Source organism: Aedes aegypti, chromosome 1, assembly GCF_002204515.2.
Source record: "Aedes aegypti strain LVP_AGWG chromosome 1, AaegL5.0 Primary Assembly, whole genome shotgun sequence".
NCBI classification, from domain to species: domain Eukaryota; kingdom Metazoa; phylum Arthropoda; class Insecta; order Diptera; family Culicidae; genus Aedes; species Aedes aegypti.
In genome coordinates this window covers 214,036,883-214,060,102 of record NC_035107.1, presented here as the reverse complement: position 1 = coordinate 214,060,102, position 23,220 = coordinate 214,036,883, and the positions used below count along the sequence as shown (strand labels likewise).

The 23,220-nt window shown below is 37.6% G+C and overlaps 1 protein-coding gene and 1 long non-coding RNA gene across 13 annotated transcripts in view; both read left to right on the top strand.

Annotated features, from left to right (window-relative positions):
- Positions 1-23,220, top strand: part of LOC5572167 (filamin-A) — a 391,843-nt gene that overhangs the window by 342,573 nt on the left and 26,050 nt on the right. The window contains exons 1-2 of one of the 11 annotated variants that reach the window (XM_021857525.1): positions 18,136-18,556; positions 19,614-19,945. The exons of 8 other annotated variants lie outside the window; for them this stretch is intronic. In XM_021857525.1, coding sequence (XP_021713217.1) covers positions 19,705-19,945 — 241 coding nt within the window. In that variant the 5' untranslated portion in view covers positions 18,136-18,556; positions 19,614-19,704. Of the gene's footprint in view, positions 1-18,135; positions 18,557-19,574; positions 19,946-23,220 lie in introns of those variants that run through there. 2 more of the 11 variants (XM_021857524.1, XM_021857527.1) reach the window with 2 other exon arrangements.
- LOC110681524 lies at positions 18,073-19,568 on the top strand. 2 transcript variants are annotated; one of them, XR_002503236.1, is made up of 3 exons: positions 18,073-18,141; positions 18,678-18,727; positions 19,481-19,568. It is a non-coding gene; the product is annotated as an uncharacterized LOC110681524 (long non-coding RNA). The 2 variants fall into 2 exon arrangements; XR_002503235.1 differs by lacking the exon at positions 19,481-19,568 and adding an exon at positions 19,351-19,474.

Here is a 23,220-nt window from a genome sequence, read left to right as displayed (position 1 = left end):
TTTACCAAATTCTAGATAGACGCTTTTCCAGCTTCTGGAAAGTTGTCACAGCTTTTGAAAGAAACTTACCCAACGTTTGGAAGAAGTTTTTCCAGCTTCTGCAAGAACGCTTTTGGAAAAAGGCTTGAACAACTTTTAGAAAAAAAAGCTTTGTTAGCTCTTAGAAAGAAGTTTTTCAAGCTGCTGAAAAAAAAAACTTTTCATGCTCCTGGATAAAAGCCTTGTTGCGAAAAGGCTTTCTTCGGAAATTTTAATTACAGAGATTCCAGGAACTTCATTAAATTTCTGAATTTCTTTAAAAAAAATACCTGGAGATTGTATGAAAGATTTTAAGTAGAGGACTAGCTTAATATTGAAGATTCACATAAAGAGGGTGATATTTTTCGAAGAATTTTGTTAGAACGTTTAAATATCGAATTTTTGAGGCTGCTGTTGCAAGTTCCAGAAACAATTTGGATAAACAAATTGATTTGGATACAAATCTGCGCATTGAATTATAATATTGTACCGAAACATGATAGATATCAGCGGAGAACCTAGGGGTGCCCAGTATTACAGAAAAAATACAGCGATGTAATTTTGAAACTGCGCAGATTGAACATCCCAAGTCACCAGTAAGCACGATAATGCGGCACGGTAACAGCATTATATGCGCATATAGGGTAATCATTTGATGCATGTCAGTTTTATATACGCATATAATGCTATTATAATTCCAGAAAAGGCGAAATAGCGTGCCATTATAGTGCCAAGATATAACCGTGCTTCTCTGCACCACTAATGCTGATATAAGACCACGTGAGAAACGTCAGTTGTTTTCGCCAGGTTTTTAGGGCGAATATTTTGTGCTTTCGCGTACGCAGCCAGAGAGCCTTCGCGTATGCGGCCAAGCAACTGGTACACGAGGTAAATAAATGAATGAATGAAAACGGAAACCTCTAATAGTATGCAAAAAAATGTAATAAAATGATACTGATAGTACTTTTCCATATCAGACATATTCGTTTTGGTAGTTTTCATCCTTTTGAGGACTTGCAATTGCCACATTTTGATCCTTGTTTTATGATGATGAAATTCCTCATTTTGCGTCTCGAACCTGCGACACCCGTTTTGTTGAGTTGTTGTCCTGCTCCTTTGCTCCTATGGCCACATAAGATGAATAGTATTGGAAAGAAAAGTGACCAATTTAAACCGTCACTTTTCCCCGTCATAAAACCTGCAATTGTAGTAGTGAGAAGATTTACGTTTGATTCCCTCTTACCACTATATGCAAACACAAAGCACGTGGTATATCTGTCAAAACACTGGATGGCATTTAAACATGCCCTGTATTCGAATATAAAGCCAATATAGTGCTTATTTAATGCCTGTATGCATCAGGCTTAGAAGCATTAATGATGCTGTAATAGGGTTTCTATGCAGCGGAAGTGCTGTTATAAGGTGTGTAAGCATTTGTGGTGCTATTATAATGCATGTACGCATCTATGATGCTGATTAAGGGCTTATTATTAGTGCTTATGGTTACTTGGGATAGCCAATCCGGTAGTCAGTAATAATATTTGTTTGCAGAAATTCTCCTCTAAGTGGATCGAACCTTCAATCAATGGCTCTCACAATACGCTGCTATCCGCACGACTACGAAACCCATAAAGTAAAGTAAATGTTCTTCTCTCGCTCCAAATAAAAATTTCCCTAAATATCCAGTTTTCTTCATCTTGCAACATGTGACTCAAGCATCCTGATTCATTCACTCTTTCCATGTAAAAATATATAGACATTTATAGCTATTTTCCCTAACAGTTGCCAACTGCCGTGTGCTCCCCAATGGAGTGTTTCCGACCTGACCCACCCCACCCGGTTCCAAACCAGCTTCCTGTTCAAAAATGTTTGTCCACCACGATCCCTTCTACCTCCATCTACCAAAGCCGAACGATAAAGATGGAAACGTTCAGAAATCAATTAGTGTGTCGCTACTGCTGCTGCTAAGAACTACTCCTGGCAGTTTTCAAAATAGATGTCTCCTCGCACACATGTCGTCACACAATCGGCAGTTCCTGCTTAGGGCTGGCTACGCCTGCGCAATACAGCACTACACAGATCTTCGGGGCCGTCCCCGGTCCAACAGGTGCCGTTGCTGCCGTTAACCATGTCGAGTTCGTGGAGAGACACTTTATATTGAACATGCAAACTTCTTCCATTCGGTTTACTCTGCAGAAAAAGAGGCAGTATGCGCTAAAATTTTAGTATTACAACAATTCTTGATAATTGGTACTAGTGCAGGCCGTAGTAGGCCATTTCGGTAATCTCCATTGTTATTATTAGATGACTGGATTACTTTGATCGATGTCATTCCATGTCTATACGTGGGTTAATAGAGATGATTCAATGTGATATTTTGCTAATCAGATCTCTTTCCATGGACCTCGTGGAAGCATGCGTTGAGATATCCTAAGGAAAACAGTTTGGAAAATTCCAACGGGATGTTATCCTACAGTGAACCTCCAGCGTTCCATCACCAGCAATGATGAACGGCGCGACGGCGGTCGTTTCTTTGATTTCGTTTGCAGTGCGCTGCGAGATTTAAGAAAAACCTAATAAAAATAGCTTTAATCTCCGCCCAACAGCTGCAATTTTCAATGTCGCCGCGCGTTGCTCTGGCCTACAGGAAGAAAGCAAATACTTTGCGGGCCGTGGAGAAAAAAAATATATCGCAGAACGTAACCGACGTGCATAAAATTCCGTTGACCGTTGACGTAAGGAACTGCTTGCGCTACACTGCGCGCCGTTGTTGGCGCGATCAACAGCTTCCAAATTACAACTATAGTCAACTCGCCATAATTCGATATTCCGTATCTCAATATTGAGTTATAGAACCGTAATACAAGTTGGCTTTCATGGCTACCTCGATTATCCCTTGAATAGTTGGAATCCTAAAAAACCAAAGTCACATAAGAATTTGCGTAAAAAATCGTTTACTGGTATGAATTACAATCAACTTTGTTATCATAAATTAAGTCGCATAAGATTACAGATTAGATCACAATAAAATTTGTCAATTCTCATTGTATGCCATTTTTCATAATATAATTAATATATGCATATATATCGCATCCACTTTTGTACGTATAAAGAGTTTTTACGACATTCTATACGGAATCTTTGCACATATAAGTATCGCATAACGCAAAAGGTGATTTCGTTATACGTACAATCTAGTTGTCTGGGATGATTTTGTATTGCATAGCTCGATATCTCCCTAAATCGATAATCCCTTCAATATCGAGTTATGGAGAGTTGACTGTAGCTAGATACACCCAGCAGTATTGGTGGTGGATGGAATCCAGAATCGTGGGTAGGTCGGTCGGATGCCTGCCGGTTACAACATTCTACAGCTAGCTCGTTCGTACGATACCTGCTCTTCGAAGAGAACGATGAGTATGGATAATCTTCTTTGACGGAAGAGATCACGTGAAACCCGTGACCAAATTGTCAAACTTGACTCATGGGCATTGCCAAAACCGACGGCAATCCAGGAGTCATGCGTCATTCCTGCTGTAAGCAGAATATATTTTAATTTGTTGGTACAGAAATAACAACGGACATTTCAATCGCAATATGAAAGGAAGCCGGTCCTAAGTACACCCATTTAGGAGATTGCAAGTCAAAGCGAAAATCAATAACACGGAGGATAAAACCAAGGTTTTGTTGGTAGATGTAATTTTACAATGTAAAACCCAAGATTCGGGAAGATTCTTAGGAAAAATTTTAAAGGTATAATCATAGGAATTCCTTGGAGGATCCGTAAACAAAATCTTCAAAATTGTTTTGGAGAAACCTTGAAAGTATCTATTGCAGAATTCCTCCAAAAGCTCGTGGGACTTGTAAAGTTTATCAAAGAATATTTCCTGCAGGAACTCCTGGATGAATCCATGGATTACATAGACTGATCCTTGAAGAAATTTCTGGGTGAATTTTCTAGAGGTATCGCTAAACTTTTTTTTTCTGAAGATATTTCTAAAACTGTCTCGACGAAATCTCTGGAAAATTTCTAAACATTTCCATCAATGAATATTCTATAACAATTTGGAGGATGCGATGAAAAAATAACAATTTGGAGGATGCGATGAAGAAATTTTTGGGTGAAATCCTTAGAGCGAACCCTGAACGAGATTCTTTCAAAATGTCCTTAGAAATTCCAGAAAACGTATCGTAGGAAATTCTGAAAATAATTAATCAATAAAGTTTCGAAAGAAATCTGGATGATTTACTGCAAAAATTACCCATTACGGCTGGAACACCTCGCCTTTTTTCCAAATCTTTGAGGTTGTTCTGAATGATATCACGATCGTGAAAGAAACTATGCATATGCAGAAGGTCATGGGTTCAATCCCATGTGCACTTTACTCTGTAGCCAGAGTAAGGTGTAATGACTTGGCGAAAGCGGCTAGGAGGCCATCTTTAACTTGCTGGCCGTTTTGTTTACAAACATTACTGCCTTGCCTGGATGATGCTGAAACTGAAACTAACTGTGCTGCCATCAGTGCGGACGAAATTGTCAAAAAAGAAAGAAAGTAGTAGAGCACACAAGGAGCAGGGGCGACCAGATTAGAATAATTCTTGACAACACTGTTTCTCCAACCAATCAGGAGTCAATCTCTCGACTACCTGTCTCAGATGTTTGTAGACAAAACGGCCAGCCCTTCCTCACCTACCCTGTCTAGTTTTCTCCACAAGGTGAACATAATAGGACACCTTAGAGAATTGGACCCGCCTTGGTTCATAGCAAACGCTAGAACCAGAAACGGACAAGAAACTGTTTCCCTACGCCTGATTCATAGGCAGTCTGCTAACCAAAGAGCAAACCTTTCTGCCATGCCTTTCCCCCCAACCCATATACTCCCGCATGAACTGGCGTTAACGCAGTGGTATATACGGTTTACGTGGAAGCCAGTTTAAGGCGAAGTAGGCCGTCATTGAAATTTTCAGGCTTCGTTGATGATTGTTACCAATCATGACACAATTTCGAATTAATGAAAATCAGTTGATATTTCACTGACGTTGTTGAAAACGTATCAGCATACTTTCTACATGTGAGCACATATAACGATACTTTTGCGGGACATTGGTAACTATATGGACTGAGTTTTATTACTTTGAAATTCGAGCTTCAATGCCAATATGGCTACCAAAACGAATGACGGGCTACTAAGCCTTAATGCATCATCAAATCCTCCCCCTTTCCTTCATTGGTCTGCATTCTGTCGTGACAGGCGCCATTGTTGTCAAAAAATTCGACCTTGTGACTCTGGTACCTTTTACTTGTTCGTATCTACGGGATTTCTGAGCTATACATACTGGCTGCTATAGACGCAGAAGAGACTTCCCGGACTGTGGACTGATTAACTTAGTATTTTATTCTTTATTTGCAAGATATAAAAATACAGTGCGTGCAATGCACGAACATTTGTGCAAATTGCACGAATTTTCGCGCGAACTGCACGAACTTCTAGCAAACATTTTGTAAACAATATTTAAGCATTCAATCATGTTGGTTTGTCGAACTTGCGTTGCTAAAAAAAAACAAATTATTCATTTGCTTTGGTCAGATTGTTAAATAGAAACATTGGTGTCCGACAAGAATTTGTCCCGAGTCTATTCCAGAGATTTCTCCAGGATTTGTTACGAAGATTTCACCAAGGGTTCTAACAGAAATTCCTTCAATACAATCTCTACAGTGATTAAGGATTTGGTCAAAGATTTCTCCAAGAAGAGCTTTCAATCGGATCCAGATTCTTCCAGACCGACTCAGATAAGCTCCAGGAGTACTTTCTCTTGGAATTCTGCGAGGATTTTCTCCAGGATTTTACCAAGGATTATTCCAAAGATTCATCCAAAAAAAAACTCTACAAAAGAGAAGTTCCTGCAGGAATGCCTCCAGTGATTCCTCTCTAGATTGCTCCGGCAATATTTTTAATCAGATTCCTCCAAGAGTTCCTCCTGCAACTAGTACAGGGATTCTCCTTCATAGATTTGTCTAGGATTTTTTCAGATTTCTCTTAAAAGTCTTCCGGAGACTGCTCGAGGGATTCCTCTAGAAAAATCTCTACAGAGATTCTTGCAGAGTTGCCACCAAGGATTTCTCCAGGAATTCCTACAACTTATTTAGGATTATTAAATATGTTTCTCCATAGATTCCTCAACGGATACTAGCAGGGTTTTCCTTAGGCAGTACACTCAAAATTATCAGAGTAATTCCGGAGACTTCTACAGGGATTGCTTCAGGTATTCTACTAGGAGTTCCTGCAGGGATTTCTCCGAGGATTATACAAGTAATTATTTCATGAATTCCTCAAGTGTTTGCTCCATTTATTCTCCTAGAGGAATTACTTCAAGGATTTTCATGGTATTTACCCAGGGATTTACCCAGAAATTTTTCTAGAGAATTGTTCCGAATTACCCATTTTTTTTTCTAGGATTTGTTCAAGAATTTTTCTGAAATTCCGTTGGAGATTTCCTCATGAATTCCTCCAGAAATTGCATCAGAAATAACATCGAGAATTCATCTAGGGTATCCTCCAAGATTTTTTCCAGACACTGCTTTTCTGAAGATTTTTTTGGAGACACTGCCTTTCTACGCCTACTTGTCCCGTGTTCTATGAAAACCTCATGGACCGCGGAACAAATATGCGTAGAACGGAAGTAAATTCCTGAAAAAATACCTGAATACCTGGGGAAATCCCTGGCTAGAGAAACATCTAGCAAAAAATATGGAGAAATCTCTGTAGGATTTCATGGAAGAATCTCTTGAAAAATCCTTAGAGAAACTTCTGGAAGAATCTCTGGTTTAATATCTGAAAGAGGCACTGGAAAAAAAACCGGAGTCTTTGGAAGAATTCCCGGGCAAATCTCTTTAGGAATTCCTGAAGAAAAATTGGAACTATTTTTGGAGGAACCCATGAAAAGATTTTAGTGGAGTAATCCCTGAAAAAAATGCTTGAAGAATCTCAGGAGGAATCCTTACAGAGATTTTGTCAGATCAATCTGTGGAGGCATCTTCGGAGGAATTCCTGGAGAAATTCTTCACTGTAAAGACTATGGTGGAGGCATCCTTAGAGAAATCTCTGAAATAATCGTTGGAGAAATCGTCTAGAAGCCCTTTAGAAAGTGTTCTGAAGGAATCTCCGGAGGAGCCTCTGGAAGAATCCTTGGAAAAATCATTGAAGGAATCCCTAGAGGAGTCTCTAGAGAAGTTCCTGGAGTAATGGATTGGAGTTCTATCGGAACTGCTTTAAAAAAACACGGTTATGGTCGAAAAGTCATCCTTAAAACAATCTTGAAAAAATTACTGGGATAATTCTTTGAGGAATCCCTAAGATATCGCTACTGTTGAGATTTCGAGGAATTTATGGAAAAATCTCATGAAGGGATCTCTGCATGAATCCTTTGGAAAATTCCTGGAGACATTATTCGAGAAATCCCTGAGGAATTTCAGCATAAATTACTGGAGGATTATTTTAAGAAATCCTTGGAGATATTTCAGAAGGAATCTCATGATTTATTTTAATGTGTTTGGGTAAAAGAAGTTCTTAGAGAGTTCGATGAATTGGAATACTTGAGGAGAACCCTGTTAGTGTTTTAAATGAATACTTGGAAGAATTTCAGAAAAAGTTTCCGCAATAATCCCTGGTCAAATTTTGATATTTTTCATTAGCCACACTTGTCAAGTACTGTTATTCATATATTTACAGTCCAACCGATGATCACATTTTTGATATGTTGAATTCTTTAAAAAAAAAGAATCAGTAAAATTGTCCTAATTCATTACAAATTCACTGAAGGCAATTGCAGGGGTCATAAATAACAACAATTTATGGATAAATTTTCGGTGAAATCCATATAATATGTGCATTGTTTTTGTTTGGAAATCTCGAGAAACTATTGAAAAATCTTTAAGGAATGTACAGAACAATGGGTTAAGGAATTGCTGGAAGTCGTTATTCTATGTGGAATACCTTTCGGCTTCCAGGAATGTTTTTGTTTGATAATACGAAAGAGCATGTTCTTGCAACTACTTTAGCAAATTTTCCATCTTAAATGACAACTATAGCATATTTGAACTTTAATTTCAAAAATGGTTCCCAATATGAACCTTGACACTTTTGATCACGTCTGACGTTCGCTTAGTCGACAAAAACACCACAGGCGTTTTAGTTTTAGCACTGGGGTTGTTCCTATCTGACATTTCAGAAGGGACACGGAAAACAAAACACACCCAAAATGCTTTTGGTCTTAAACAATCGAAAAACATTAAAAAAATTGAGTATACATGTGTTTTTGGCCTGAACTTAAGCGTTTGGCACTAAAATTGGGACAGGGATTTTGGACCCTATTCGCGAAGAAGTGCTTTGAGGCAGTTGTCTTTATGCACTTTGTAATCTATTAAGAGTCGATCATCGTCATCAAAACAACAAAGGCAGTTTCCCTACTCGAAACAGAAATTTGTTAGCTGAAAATGTGTTCACTTTGTATCGGTTTAATAATACAGTGAACACATTTTCATGTAAATGTAGTCGATTTCAAACGAAAAAAAAAGGTTTTGAAAATTCTAAAGTAAATGACGGATCCACCTAAAAAAATTAGAAAGAATTCATCGGAAATTCGGGTTTTATAATGTTAGATTTTCTGTTTCAAATACTTTAAAAAAATAACCCAAAACATTTTGAATTGAATTTTGGAAGTGAGTAATTCATACCTGCAAGAATTCTTAAAAAAGACACATTATACGAAAATTTTTTCTAGATATTTTTTTAAAAACCTGGTAGTGGTATTTGTAGAATCAAATGCTTTTACAAAGCAAACTCTGGGATAATAATGAAAAATGCTTTAACGGATTCTCGAAAAAAAAAACCAGGAGAAATTTCGGAAGGAATTGCTGCAATATTTATTACTATATTATTTGTAGATAGGATGGAGGAAGGAGGATTTTGAGTTTTCAACGAAATTTCCAAATGATTTCTTCGACATTTTTATTAGGTCATTCCTGAATATTCATGCAAGGGTTGTAAGAAAGGTTCCTAGATAGATTCATGAACGCTTGGAAAATGTTTTGAATTAATTTCTGAAAGTACACGGAAATTTTGAGTTGTTTATAAGCAATTCCGTAGTGTAGCCCAATTACTCAATTTTGAAATTTCCATAGTTCTAGTGGGGTACATACAAGAAGCAACGTGAGACAAGACATAACAGGACTAGGTAGTCTGTGCCTTTAATACCTAATAGAAAAAGGTTTTGAGTTGATTTAACGCAAAATTGAGTTCTTTCAACCCAAACATAAGAAAAGTTGCATTTACTCAAATTTATCTTATTGGTACCTTAAAGTACCCCCATTGGGTAAATGCAGCTTTCAATATGTTTGACAGCATTCGTGAGGAAGATAAAGAATACCGAGAGATTTTGGGTTGAAAGTATAATCGATATACTTAATTTTGGGTAAAGTTAACTTATAATTTAGGTAATAAATTGTTGGTGACACGGTCACGAAGCCCACCAACGGAAGAATTTCTCGTTATAACATATGTTTTTGCAAATTTGCGTAATTATTTGGAAGTGGAAACTTTATTTTGATGGTGGCTGTATTCAAGATCTAACATTGTCCATAATAAGATTAATTAAACTTCCACGAAATCTCTTGATAGATAAAGAAAACGTATGAAAGAATCCATATTACTTCTTCGACCGAATCATTGCCACACCACTTAGCAGTAAAATTAGCCATCCCCGCCGCAAAAGTCGTTCGGTGTTTTTACAAAGCACCACGCACCTCCTCAATCACGGAGTACATACATCATCTTTAGCTAGCACCTGCTTTTTACTTACCGTTACCGCTTTCTGTTCTGTCCCGAAGACATTGTAAGCGAAAAGTAAACAACAATAACGGTTGGCAATGATCGGCTGCAACCCCTCTACTCTATACTGCCGAGGTGTGATCCAGTTCATGACGATCGGTTAAGGTTGTACTTGAAGGAGGACGCAACCTTATGCAACAAGTAGCGAGACTGCCCAGCGCTACACACGCTTAAAATATATTACACAAAATCGTTAAAATATGTTAAAATCTAAGAAAAAGAATAAGAAGAAAGTCTGCATAGCCGCGATTTGAGATGTAAGTTGTACTCAATTCCGTATATCTTTTTTTAAGCGTGCTATCGGTTGGTCGAAGTGAGTTCTCATTTCCACCACTCGCCGTCAATAAATGACCACCACTCTCACTCGAGGGGGGGATCGGAAATCGTGCACCACGATCAACTTTGTAGTGGTGCTGGTGTTGATTCGGTGTTGTTCGGGATGGAAAAAGACTCTTTCCGCTGATACTCATCGGTTTTCCATCCAGGCAGGCGATGGACGGTAGGATGAAGCGGCATGCGCTTGATGATGATCATCATCGGTCATCATCCATCCATCGAAGCAATCCACGAAGGAAGTATAGGGGAGACTGGGGAGACTTGATCCCTTTTACTTAAAGAGGCTGTAACTCTACAGGAAAACAATAATTTGGCTAAACATTTATCATAATTTGGTTCTTCCATTACCTTTTGATACGTTTCAAGCCTCAAATCAAATGCGCTAAATCAGAAAATATGATTTCGGCTTTATTTTGAATTTGTTGAGCCTTTCCAAGTAACCAGTATGCATGATAATGCGGCACGATAACAGCATCATATACGCATATAGAGTAGTCATTTTATACATGTAATATCATTACAAGGCCACAAAAAGCAACATAGCGTCCCATTATAATGCAGAGATGTAACCGTGCTCTTCTGCATCATGAATGCCAATGTAAGCCTTTCCGTAAGACGTTTCAAATCAGCTGATTTTAAAGCACTTTGACAGTTGTTGTATGGAAACAGCCCCACCTCCACCGATGTAAACAAATGCAGACACGAACCTGTCACATGAAAAGGCATATTACACCATGAGAAACGAAAGTTATTTTTGCCCAATTTTTAGGGCGAATCTCTTGTGCTTTAGCGTTTGCAGCTTACTCATATTCAAAGTACAATCAAAAAGAAAATGAAACAGTTAAGAGTCGATGTGGGGTATAAGCCTATACCTACATGTTATAAAACGTTTGACTTTTATTGTGCGCGTAGTATTCAAGTTTCCCGTGGGAGAGAGCGATAATGCACCAACACATGGCGCTCTGTAAAAGTCAAAATAACAAAATAATTCATGGCACGTGCAGAGGCTCATTAGGAGATGCGGTTGAAGAATTGAATTAGTATCTGTGATAACTTCAGTTTTGAAGTGGAAGTTCGGCGAGCCAAAAATGTACGAAGTTGCGTCTTGTCTACCAGGCTTGTCGTCACTATCAGCTGATCGGTTTGCTTACATCTTTTTCGTGGCTAATATTGCAATTTTAGAGAAAATTTTCCGTTTTACGGTTCAACGAAAAGCTACCGCAACTGCCACACTGAACCAAGGAATCATATCCGATTTATCTGAAAACACATATATGTAGTTTTTTTCCATCTAGTTTTTCACATGACGTTCATCAATATATCACATAAACAGTGTCGAGATGGTTTTGATTGGATTTATCTGATGGAACACATACCTTAGATGTAATAAATACATACGAATTATGGGAATATGTCAATGAATTTCATGTAAAATTCAGATGAGAATAATTGATTTGGTTAATAATGTCCATGTGATATTATAATAAATTTTAAATGAACTTTTTTTTGTTTCACTAAATTGAACAAACAAAATATTTGAATTTCGAAATGATTTATTGATAATCTGCTTTTGCTCCTAAGCTCCAATTACATTTTCATTGAAATCAGGGTTGATCCAGAAAAAAAAGTTGTGTTTCCTGATTGCTGATTTGCTGCACCAGTAACTCAAGCGATAAAGTTCTCAGAACTGCTTCTTTTCTGTAATTTCAAATACAACATATTAATTTACTCCAATTAGTTTTTTTTTCTAAGCATTCAACTTACATTTCGTTATAAAATATTCCAATTCACGTCGCTCTGACCAGATGAACCCGAAATTTTCAATAAAATTCTGAAACGCATTCTAAAAGATAATTGTGCTTAGTTATTTGGCATTTTACGAAATTTACATTTAAAAGCTTACCATGAAATCTCCGAGAATCCCAGATCTGTGAAGAGTGAATCAAAAAGATGCGCCATCTTGAAACTCTGCTATAAGTTTTCACATGTGCACATCACTTAGACTTTATCGGGTAACATCCATAACACTTGGTCATGTATAATTTACCGGTATAACAGATAAATATTATTAGGTATCATATTGATTTTTACGTGTTTTGTACATAAAATTCGATGGATACACATAAGATGAATGTGAATTCGATAATCGTTCAAGTATGTGACGTTTTTAATACTATTTATGATATTTCTTTGTTCAGTGCACATCACTGATTTGCACTGGTAAATCATCAGTAGGCTTCAATGATACATTGGTTACTGTCATGATGATCGCTGTTTGTTGCTATTTTTCATATAGCGTTTTCTCTTTCAAGCATACTATGATTGAAGCGTTTGCTTCAATGATAGAATGATTTCAATGCCTGCGGTAGAACTTTGACAGCTGCGGTAGAACTCAGCGGCTACCGTAAAACGAAAAATTGTCTTCTCAACCGTAAAACAAGCTACACATATGTACTAAGAACCGGATCTGTTCTATACGACATTGATTCAGAGTACTTCTTTGTATCATATTGATTTTTTGTCATTTTTATCTGTATTTCCACGATTGCAACGTTTTGATTCTTGTCATATAGTGATGGAAATTCCGTAATGTTGAAGACCTGCTCTTTTGCTTGTTTGACCACAAAGATGATGATTGTTGTGGAGACCATAATTTCTTCCCGTCATAAAATAAGCAAATAATACGATTTTATGTTTTGCTACTTCTCATTACTACATGCAAACACTAATCACGTGGTACATCTGTCAAAACACTGAATAGCAATAAAACGTGCCCTTTATGCGAATATAAGGCCAATATAGTTCTTATTATACGTATGTACGCATACGCATAGACATACAAGTCGGGTCCAAGTCGGATGAAATTGTGTCGGTACGATGTCGGACTAATATCAGGTTACCATTGGGTTAAAGTCGGTGATCAAAATGTTTTTGGATCGATTACGGTTTAATGTCGGGTTAAATTCATATTATGTCGATTGTAGCTATAAACCTCAGAAGCCCTGCTGTTCAATGAATTAAAATAAATTATAACTTGCTTTGTTATAATAATGTTATTATGGTGAAATGTTTGCAGAACACGTTTGATGAGCATATCAGAATATAAAAAAACTTAATATAAATATCAACAGTTGATATAATTGTGTTTTAATTATGTTATGCCTTTCTGATCGGGAATCCAACCACTCATGGGAACTGATATTTAATTCTAGAACTTCCAAGAATACTGCCAAAATGTCAGGGTTCAGAATTCAAAAAAGTTTAAAAATCCAATCTCCCATATCTACCTCACCATCCTTACAAAAAAATATTGCGTACCGTAAAATTTTCAAAAAAAGTTTAAAGGTGACCCAAAGACGCTGTAGGTTTATATGGAAATTACCATGGAAAATTTTTGAAAAATGTTCCAAACACGTTAGTACTGTAATGTAACTACAAACTTACCGTCTCATAGTGAAAGCTCATTCTTTAATCCTTAATAAAGGATAATGCCAAGAAATAAATCTCGCTTGAGCTAGTTTTGTTTGGGATTTTTGCAGAAGTTTGCGGGGCTACAAACCCATATAGAGCTAAATATTCAATAGCAAATAATTTAATTAATTTCTCTTCTTCCATCCGTTTCCTTCCGTTCCATACCTGTTTCCCTGTCGTAACTTAATACATTTCAGAGGGGTGAACGAACTGGCCTCTAATATGCACCCGTCTTTATTTAATTGGCGGTTCTTTCGAGTTTTACCGTCATCTGCATTTTTGCCAACATGTGTATAGCCAGGAATGACAGATTACCACCTTCTTTTGATTGCTCATCGGTCTGGCATTCGTACCTGGCATTCGGGGAACCGACATTCGGAGAAACGACATTCGGGGAAAAGTAGTACAATCACTTCGATGATTCTGAACGCAATTGTTGATGTCTTTTCGTTTTATTATGCCGCAATGATTTTTGGCGTCCAATCTTCTATTGGTTTAATCATAAATTATGCCTCCTCTAAAAAAATAGGTTGTTCTTTATACTTATACTGTTTTAAATTTTATATTTTGGTAAACCTAACTGTTAATCATTTTTATATTTGGCTGTTTTATTAATTCTTGCAAGACGTGCTGTTACAATGATAATTACTTTAGAACCTGTCTTCCAAAATTAAAATTTGTATTGAATCGTTGAAAAGTTTTGCCACAAATATTTTCTTTTAAAACTGTATTATTTATTTAAGTTGTGCTGGGAGAATTTTTTTTTTGCGCTAGAGCCTTAAACATTTTAAACGATACATAATCTGCTCTCGTGTATAGGCTATTTTTGCATTATGCTGCAGTAATAGATCTTTGGATTAGAGCTTTTAATATTTTGCAAATAAATTTTCGCCTAAAGCGAGGTTTACCAAGGGTGCTGTGAGGCCATTGGTCACCATTGAAAGTTTTCATGCTGTGAAGAAATCCCATAATAATATTGAAATTCTATCGCAATTTTCGAAATTTCAGTTAGCGTAGGCAATTTTGAAACGATGTTCCATAAATCCATTTACTCATTCGAAAAAATGGTTTTTTTTTCATAGATTTTGAGAGCACACAAGAGTGAATTGATTTTCTTCGTTTGATTGTTTGTTTCGATTCGAAACGGTAAAATTGATAAGTATTCTTCAATGAATTGATTTTTAAAAACCATTATTTTAACCCTGCCTTCACTTCACACTTCAATTTATTGTTTAACGTTGTAATTCAAAGACGATTCAATTGAAGGAATTTTAAAATCGAATGCATATTAGAGTGGTTCAGAAAATCGTTTTTGCTCCACACCGCTCATTCGATTCTAGATCAAATTCTGAGTGTCCTCCCAAAATTTGAGCTCATTTGGATGAAAATTGAGACTGCACAAGCCCTTCAAAGTTTATATGGGAATTACTATGGGATAAGCAAGCAATACATTCAATCGGTCATAGTGTTTTCCCATGTGCTCTTGGGGAATAGAGCTACGTTGATACTGTGAGATACATTCATCAGCTGCAACTTTGCCGAAGATCGTTTTTAAATCGGACGCCTCAGTAATTAGTTATTGATTTATATCCAGTCACAAATTCTTCGGCAGTGCTCATTTAACTTCTGAACAGGCAACATTGCTGCACTTGGCGCGAAAGATAGCACGCACAAATCATGGCTACCGTCGATGGGGGTGACAATGGGTCTAGGGGGTGAGATTGGGTCAAAACGGAAAATTATGATTTATGTAATATATCAGCTAATAACGCTGATATCGCTAGAAATAATGATTCATATGTTGGGGAACATATTATTACACATAATTCATCACAATATACATTTTTAGAATTAGTAATTTTTGTTTACTATATCAATAAACTTGTATGTTGAAACTAGATAAAATTTACAGCATTAAATTTCTCCTGTGCAAAGTATAACGCATGTACTTTAACCTCTCTCGTTGTATTAGTAGAAGGTTAAAAGGCTTTTCATTACACTTCGCAAGTATTTTCTGGAATCTAATTGATTTTTCCACAAAAATTTTATTTTTTTCGGTACGGTGTCTAAAACATTGAAAATGGGGGTGACATTGGGTCAAGCAAGAACGATAGTAAATTAAATTGCAAGACCACTTTATTGACATTTTACTGTGCCGGGTGTTCTCATTCCTCATTAAGATGTGTTTATTCTTTCTAAATACAGCATCTCTGAAACATCAAACAAGTCTACTTGAGGATTCCGTGCATCAAATAACAATGCAACGAATTTTGACAACTTCTCAAACCAGCAACTGTGTTTCGTGCGCAGCAACATGGTTATATTTTATCAATTGTTTTTTTTTTTAAATAAATTTAATTATTTATTAGTGTTTTCATATTACAGAAACATCTCACAAAAGTACGAATGAGTTGGATCGCTGAAATACCGGTACTATGACGTCAAAATCTGCCAGAAATATATTGATCGAGGAATAACGCACCGAAATATAACTATTTGCGAGGGTTTAAATAATCACTGTTTCAGTACACCTTTGGGAAAACTGAATAGGCTTTATGGCAATGGGGATGAGACTTTGAAGATAATTTGAGGGAAACAAACAAGAAAATTTATGTAAACTTGACGATAAATGTTGGGTCTTATATATTTTCTCATAGCTCTTCAAATTTTTGGTATAATCGTTATTTTAAGTGGGTTTATCATACTTGTGAAACATCTTAGATATCTTTTCGTCTTGTTTGCATCGTATTTCATCAATATTTTTCAACTGTGAATGGTTTTGCAATCATATTCTCAAAAATAAGTTATTTCAATAATAGTGACCCAATGTCACCCCCTCTATGGGGTGAGATTGGGTCATTTTTCATTCACTTGTAGTGCCGCTGTGAATAAATATTTTTCAATAAATTTTTGAATAGTTGTTATTGTACCATTAAAGCACATTCACACCAAATTTGAAGTTTAGTGGAGCTAAATTGCGATAGTTATTCAATAAACAAATCGTACATATGCCTTTTTGACCCATTGTCACCCCCAACGACGGTACTATGTTTTACTGCATATGTCCAGTGATGCCTGCAGAACAGCCCAATAACTATAGCCAAAGTTTTACAACTCATTCAAAAATCAATAACTAATTACCGGGGCGTCCGATTTAAAAACGGTCTTCGGCAAAGTTGTAGCTGATGAATGTATCTCACAGTATCAACGTAGCTCTAATCCCCAAGAGCACATGGGAAAACACTATGACCGATTGAATGTATTGCTTGCTTTTCCCATAGTAATTCCCATATAAACTTTAAAGGACTTGTGCAGTCTCAGTTTTCATCCAAATGAGCTCAAATTTTGGGAGGACACTCAGAATTTGATCTAGAATCTAATGAGCGGTGTGGAGCGAAAACGATTTTTTGAACCACTCTAATGCATATGCATTTTGTTTTGTTTTCATACTCTTTTAATGAATTTGAAAATTGAATCGACCCAAAGGATTCGAATAATTCGGTGAATCGATTCGAAATAACGAATTTTAATCGATTCTGTAACATCACTTGACCAAAATCAAGTGAGCCCCACGCTAATTTCAGTACAGGAATCGCAAGAAAACTAGGAGTGGTACAATTCTTAGTTTTATTGCTGTAATCTCGTGATCCCTAATACATGCTAAAATTCCAAATTTGATTATTACATACGTTGGAGACGACGGAAAACCAATTTCATTTGATACTTCTCTGCTACAAGCATGTAGTAAAAAAAATATGTTCGAAAGTAAACTTCATGGATTTCCATATTTGAGTAGATGATTGAGTTTTTGGGGTTTTCGGCTTTCAGTCTCTAGGAATCATAAACGGATTTCCGTTCTACACCTGACGTTTCGGTCACATTTATTGTGACCGAAACGTCAGGTGTAGAACGGAAATCCGTTTATGATTCCTAGAGACTGAAAGGCGAAAACCCCAAAAACATAACCTCCATCACAGTCGATTCCTGTAAATCGTAGATGATTGAAGTAGTAAAGTACCGCTTGTTGTATAGATTCCGAGAAAATGGAGTGGAATCAAATCTCCCCGTCGATCAAATCTACCCAGTCTCTCCTATCGTACCGTGATAGACCAGCCATGGCGCATACTCTCGCTCTCTCTCTCTATGGCCGCGTGCGTGTGGAAATTTCAACGGATTTTGGAAGAAAGGTTCGTCCCCCTCTGAGGGAAAGGGGGTTTGGTCTGGACACGGGGCTAGAATTTTTTCTCCAACACCAACGCAGAAGAAAATCCACACCCGCGGCTCAATCCCGATTCCGGTGTTGCAATAAGCGGACACCCAGTATCCAAAATATTTTGTCTCATTTATAAAACGTCGCTAGGAACGTTTGGACGTACCCCCGGAGACACGCGGGCTTCGGTTTCTCTTTTTGTCCTTTTTTGTGCGTGTGGTCAGTTTTGCTGTGTCCTGGTTTCGGATCTAGCTCCTAGCTTAGTGTCTGCTTCGGGCCATTTCTTCATGAAACTCTGGACTTCTGGACGATCTTTTCGTGCGTGAAAGGTGATCGTGATTCGATTCACAGCGCTTCGCGAGTGTCCCGTCGTCGTCATCATTCGCGTCATTGACCATAAAAGGAAATCGCGATTGGTCGTGCTGGACAAAAAGGGGTCCTAACTGGATGTACTGCTGAGGCTTTCACACGTCGGAAGCGCAGTGCTTAGTAGGATAGAAGAAGAAACGCCGACCGGAAGCAGTCGTTGAAGAGTTCGCGGAAAGTGTCTGTGATCGTACGCTGGAACAAGAGAGAGGGAGAGCTCGTGAGCAATCGGCCTGGAAAATCGGTGCAGAATCGAACGAAATTAATTGTACGTAGTAGGCTGGATATGTGGCGCCCTTCACCTCGATCGCTAACTCGATCGTGTCGTGAAAGGGCGTGAGTGAGTGTGGTTTTATTGATTCTTCTGGATCACTTTGATGATTTTCAAGTTTTGCAACTGTGTGGTGTTCAGTCAGAGAAGATGACCCATCGCTGCAAGGTGATCTGCTTTTGGGGACTTGTGAAGATCACACCCAAATGTGGAATGTGAATTACGTTTTCGAGCAATGATCCGATCGAGCATCGGGATTAAGCGGTGATGGAATTTGCTTGATCTCGTGCGACACACTTTAGGCTGCTGGATTGAAGAATGTGCGTGCGTTTGTGTCTGTGCCCTGCGTGGAACCATTTTCCGAAAGACGAAAACGGCCATTTTGGAAATTCCATCCACATTTCTCAGCTCCCACACGCTGTGAACCAGTTGTTGAAGATGTTGTGCGAATGATCAAAATCAGTTATTTTCTTCCAGGGTTATGACAGTTGATTGCTTTAAGATTTTCGTTTCGGTTGTTCCAAATGTTGAAAACCATTTAACATGCTCGGATTTTTTCTTTCACTAAACCCAGTAATCACTAATCATTTTTTTGTTGGCATCTTCCTTACTAACATCACATTCACCCACTAAGCATTGGATTCTAAAGAAACCTGCACGAACGATCGAATCTTAAAGCTGAGATTCCAAACCAAATTGATTTTAAGAAATTCCTACAACAGAACTTCAACAAGGTGGTCTGAAATTTCCAAAATCAAAATTTAATTAAATCATAAAATTTGGCCCCACAGCCTGAACGATTGGAACACCCAGACCATCCTGCGTCGTTCAGTAAGATCGATACGACTCCGGTGCCACCGATTCGGTTCCTTCTATCACTCCACATGAGAGCCGCCGAGTTCACTTTCTGACCTCCACTAGCAAACTAGCCCAGTACTAAACATAACGAAATTCCCACACGGAAAACGGAAACGATCTTAAAGCAATCAATTTTCAATCGCCCAACTCTTGGAAGATCGTCATCGGAAGTGCCATTGTTCGTGATCTATTCAAGCGAGAAAAAGGAAAAACAAAACGAAACCAAGATCAGATCAAGTGACAAGTGACCCGAATTCGGAATCAAGTTTGGCAAGACCTCTGGAACCATGTGGAGTGACGAGGAAGAGGTTCACTTCGGCCGGAAGAGGGAACCGATCGTGGAAACGTGGGAGGAGTATACGCACGTCTACCGGAGCTACGAGCGGTTCATGACCATCTCCGAGCACGACCGCAAGGAAACGGTCCGGGTGTTCTTCATCGAGCAGGATGTGCCCCCGTCGGAGGACGGCGTGCTGGACTTTGTGCCGACCAACATGCTGTCGGCCATGTTCCTGCACACGCACAAAGGTAACCGCAAGACACCGTTCGGGATGCGGGCAATTTAATCTGAATTAGATTCAATGGATCATTGAATCCAGGAATAAAGCGATATTTTTTTTAAAAGGGCTAATGCAATCAAAAGTTCAGGAAGTTACAATCCAGTTGCACGGGAAGTGGGTAGGACAAGTAGGACATTTCCTGGGATCTGGGTAGAACAGTCAAGGGATTGTCCTAGTAGGACAATGTCCTACCCATGATTTAATATAATTTAGAACAAAAGTTGGAGAAATATTTGTTGAAATATAGAATATTTAAATTTTGGTATGCCAGACCATTTTTTTTATCAGATTCCCAGTACCACATCGAATTTTAAATTTGTTTGTTAAAACAAATATTTTGTTAAATCATTTACAAAATCGAGTTGATATCCTACCGCTTTAATATGTTATCATATTTCCATGTTTTGACGAATAATATGAGAGTACGGTGTGGTATAAGAAACATAAAACGTAAATAGTGGATATAAAACTATTTTTTTATTCATGAAGATGTTTCTCGTATTGCGAATAGGGTCCTAGAGCCCTGTCCCAATTTTAGTGCCAAACGGTTAAGTTTAGGCCAAAAACACATGTTTACTCAATTTTTCCAATGCTTTTCGTTTGTTCAAGTCAAAAAAAAAAATTGTTTTACGTTTCTTTAGATTTTGTCGCACCCCTTGCCTTAAACTCAAATTTTGGGTGTATTTTGTTTTCCGTGTCCCTTCCGAAATGTCAGATAGGAACAACCCCAGTGTTAAAACTAAAAGCCCTGTGGTGTTTTTGTCGACTAAGTGTCAAGGTTCATTTATGGACCCAATTTTGAACTTAAAGTTTCAATATGATATAGCCGTTATTTGAGCGGGAAAAATTGCTAAAGTAGTTACAGTAACATGCTCTTTTGTTTTACTAAAAAAAACAAGATTTCATTAAACATTGTAGTACCCTATTGCACACCAAATAAGACAGTAAGATCTAAAACTTCCATTAACTTGCTCATAAGAGCACTATTTTATTTGGAACATATGTTCATCAAAAATCAAGACACTTGAGAAGCAGTTATAGCAGGTCCGTCCCACTCGGGCTCAGATTGGGTACCACTTCTAGTACTGCATTTGGTGCATTCCCTCGCTGGGAGGGAGAAACCGATACGAAATTTATGTACGTCAAGATGAGCCGAAATTCTGCTGTCACGAACTGCCACTGTGAGCCCAGATCTTAAACAATGGACAAACATGATAAAACCTCGTAATCGATTAAAACATATTTTTGCATTTTATCAAATGTGACAAAAAATCCATTGAAAAGCTATTCATGCCTATTCAAAAGTAATGTCACATTCTGATTGAATATAATTGAATACTTTATACGCATCATTTTACTTTTTCCAATAAAAACGAAAATGAAATGCATAGAAAATTAAGTCCTTTTTCCATGTTTGTCCAGAACGATCGAAGGAACACAATAAAAGAAAACTAGCGATTTTCATCAAGTCTGCCTTGATTGTCGTTGGCAAGCTGGAGTTTTCTTGCCAACCCAAGTTTGGCAGATCAGTCACAGTACACTTTTCACGGCATTCTAGATTACCTTATGAGCCAAAAAATTTTGGGCAACTGCAAGGGACATGGAGGTCTTTAATTTGTCTTTGGTTATAGTAAACGTGGAGTTTCATCAAAATTTGAAGAAGTGTGTGTGTGTCTGTATTTGGGTGTTAAACTTCATCATATTGAAAATCTAACTCAGACATGGTCGTGGGGAATCATTGCAAGTATATTGGCCACGTAGATGACGGGTCTAGGGAATTTACTGTGAACCAGCGACCAGGTTCTAGCTGGGTTTTCAAAATGACACCAAAAATTTTCCAATTTTGAAGAAAAAATAAAATTGACCTATCTGAGACCGGTTTCAAGGAGGTTCGATAATTAACAAAAAAGTTCCGCAAAATCAATGCTGATACAACTATTTAATTCAGTTCTAACATGACATTCGTTGTTGAAACTATAAAAACAAATTTATTCCAATAAGGGCCGATTTCTTCACCTTCGCTTAAGCCGTAAACCACGTTTACCCATACGATTAAACCAGGTTTAAGGCCTAAGCGGTGGTGAAGAAACCGCTTATAAGTTGAGTAAAATTGATGAAAAAGAAAGTTGGAGTCAATTTTACCCGATTTGACTCACCGAAATAACTGCGAAGAGGTGAACTTTTCCAAAAGTTCTACTTTCCAGCAAAGACTCTATAAAAACGTACACACTCAAATTCGAAAATTGACCGCAGTAAACGGATTCGCCGAAAACCCAACAGCTGATTTGTTAATTATTTGTCAAATTTCGGTTAAAAAAAAAACTACCGAGATGTTGGTAAACGTTTACCGAATCTTAATAACGTTTGCCGAGTATGATCGAGCTCAGAATGGAAGCCAATTTACTCGATATTTTGTATTTCGAATCGAGTTAAAGTACCATAGTAAAAGTTGGTTTTCATGGCTAACTCGATGATCCCTTGTAATGCATTAACACTGGTTTTGTGTTCTGTACCTCGATACCTCCCTAATACTACGCTCAGACTAGAACTGATATTACGTAATATATATAGGCTCTCTTGATATCAGAAACCTCATATCTAGTTTTCACTGACAATGAGAAGTATGACGTTTGATATCAATATAGCCTATATTACATAATATCAGTCTAAAGGTACCATAACCCGATGGTCACTTCAATAACGAGTTATCAAGAGTAGACTGTACTACATTTGGTTTCTCCGTAGTTTTCGGCATCAAATGGTTCTTCTTCTCCATTACTCAATATAAATAATTAAAAAATTACACACCTAGCTTACCCAACGAGGCTAGCCACGTCCAACGAAAAGCTACTACGTAATTTATGAACGGTACCTAAGCACGTGGCTTTATTGCTGTTGTAGTGTTTTTTTTTGTTGTGAAACATTTCAAAAGTTCCAGAACATTCTATGAATTAGATATAAGTATATTACCGGACATTTTCGAATATTCTGCTGAATAGCTGTTGCAGGGTACTATTTTCTATTATGGATCAGGAATGCAAAGCTGTTTTAGGAGACCATCATATGTCGTTTTCGTTTTTAGGAACTGGGTCGGCGATCAACACATAAACAAACAAACGTCAACAAATTGTAGTTCGGTCGAACCTGAATCGGGTTGGCGTTGAAACGGGTTTCGCCAGTTCCAACCTAAGTTCAAAAACGAAATCGACAATAGTAACCATAAAGTTTTGTTTTGGGTACGCT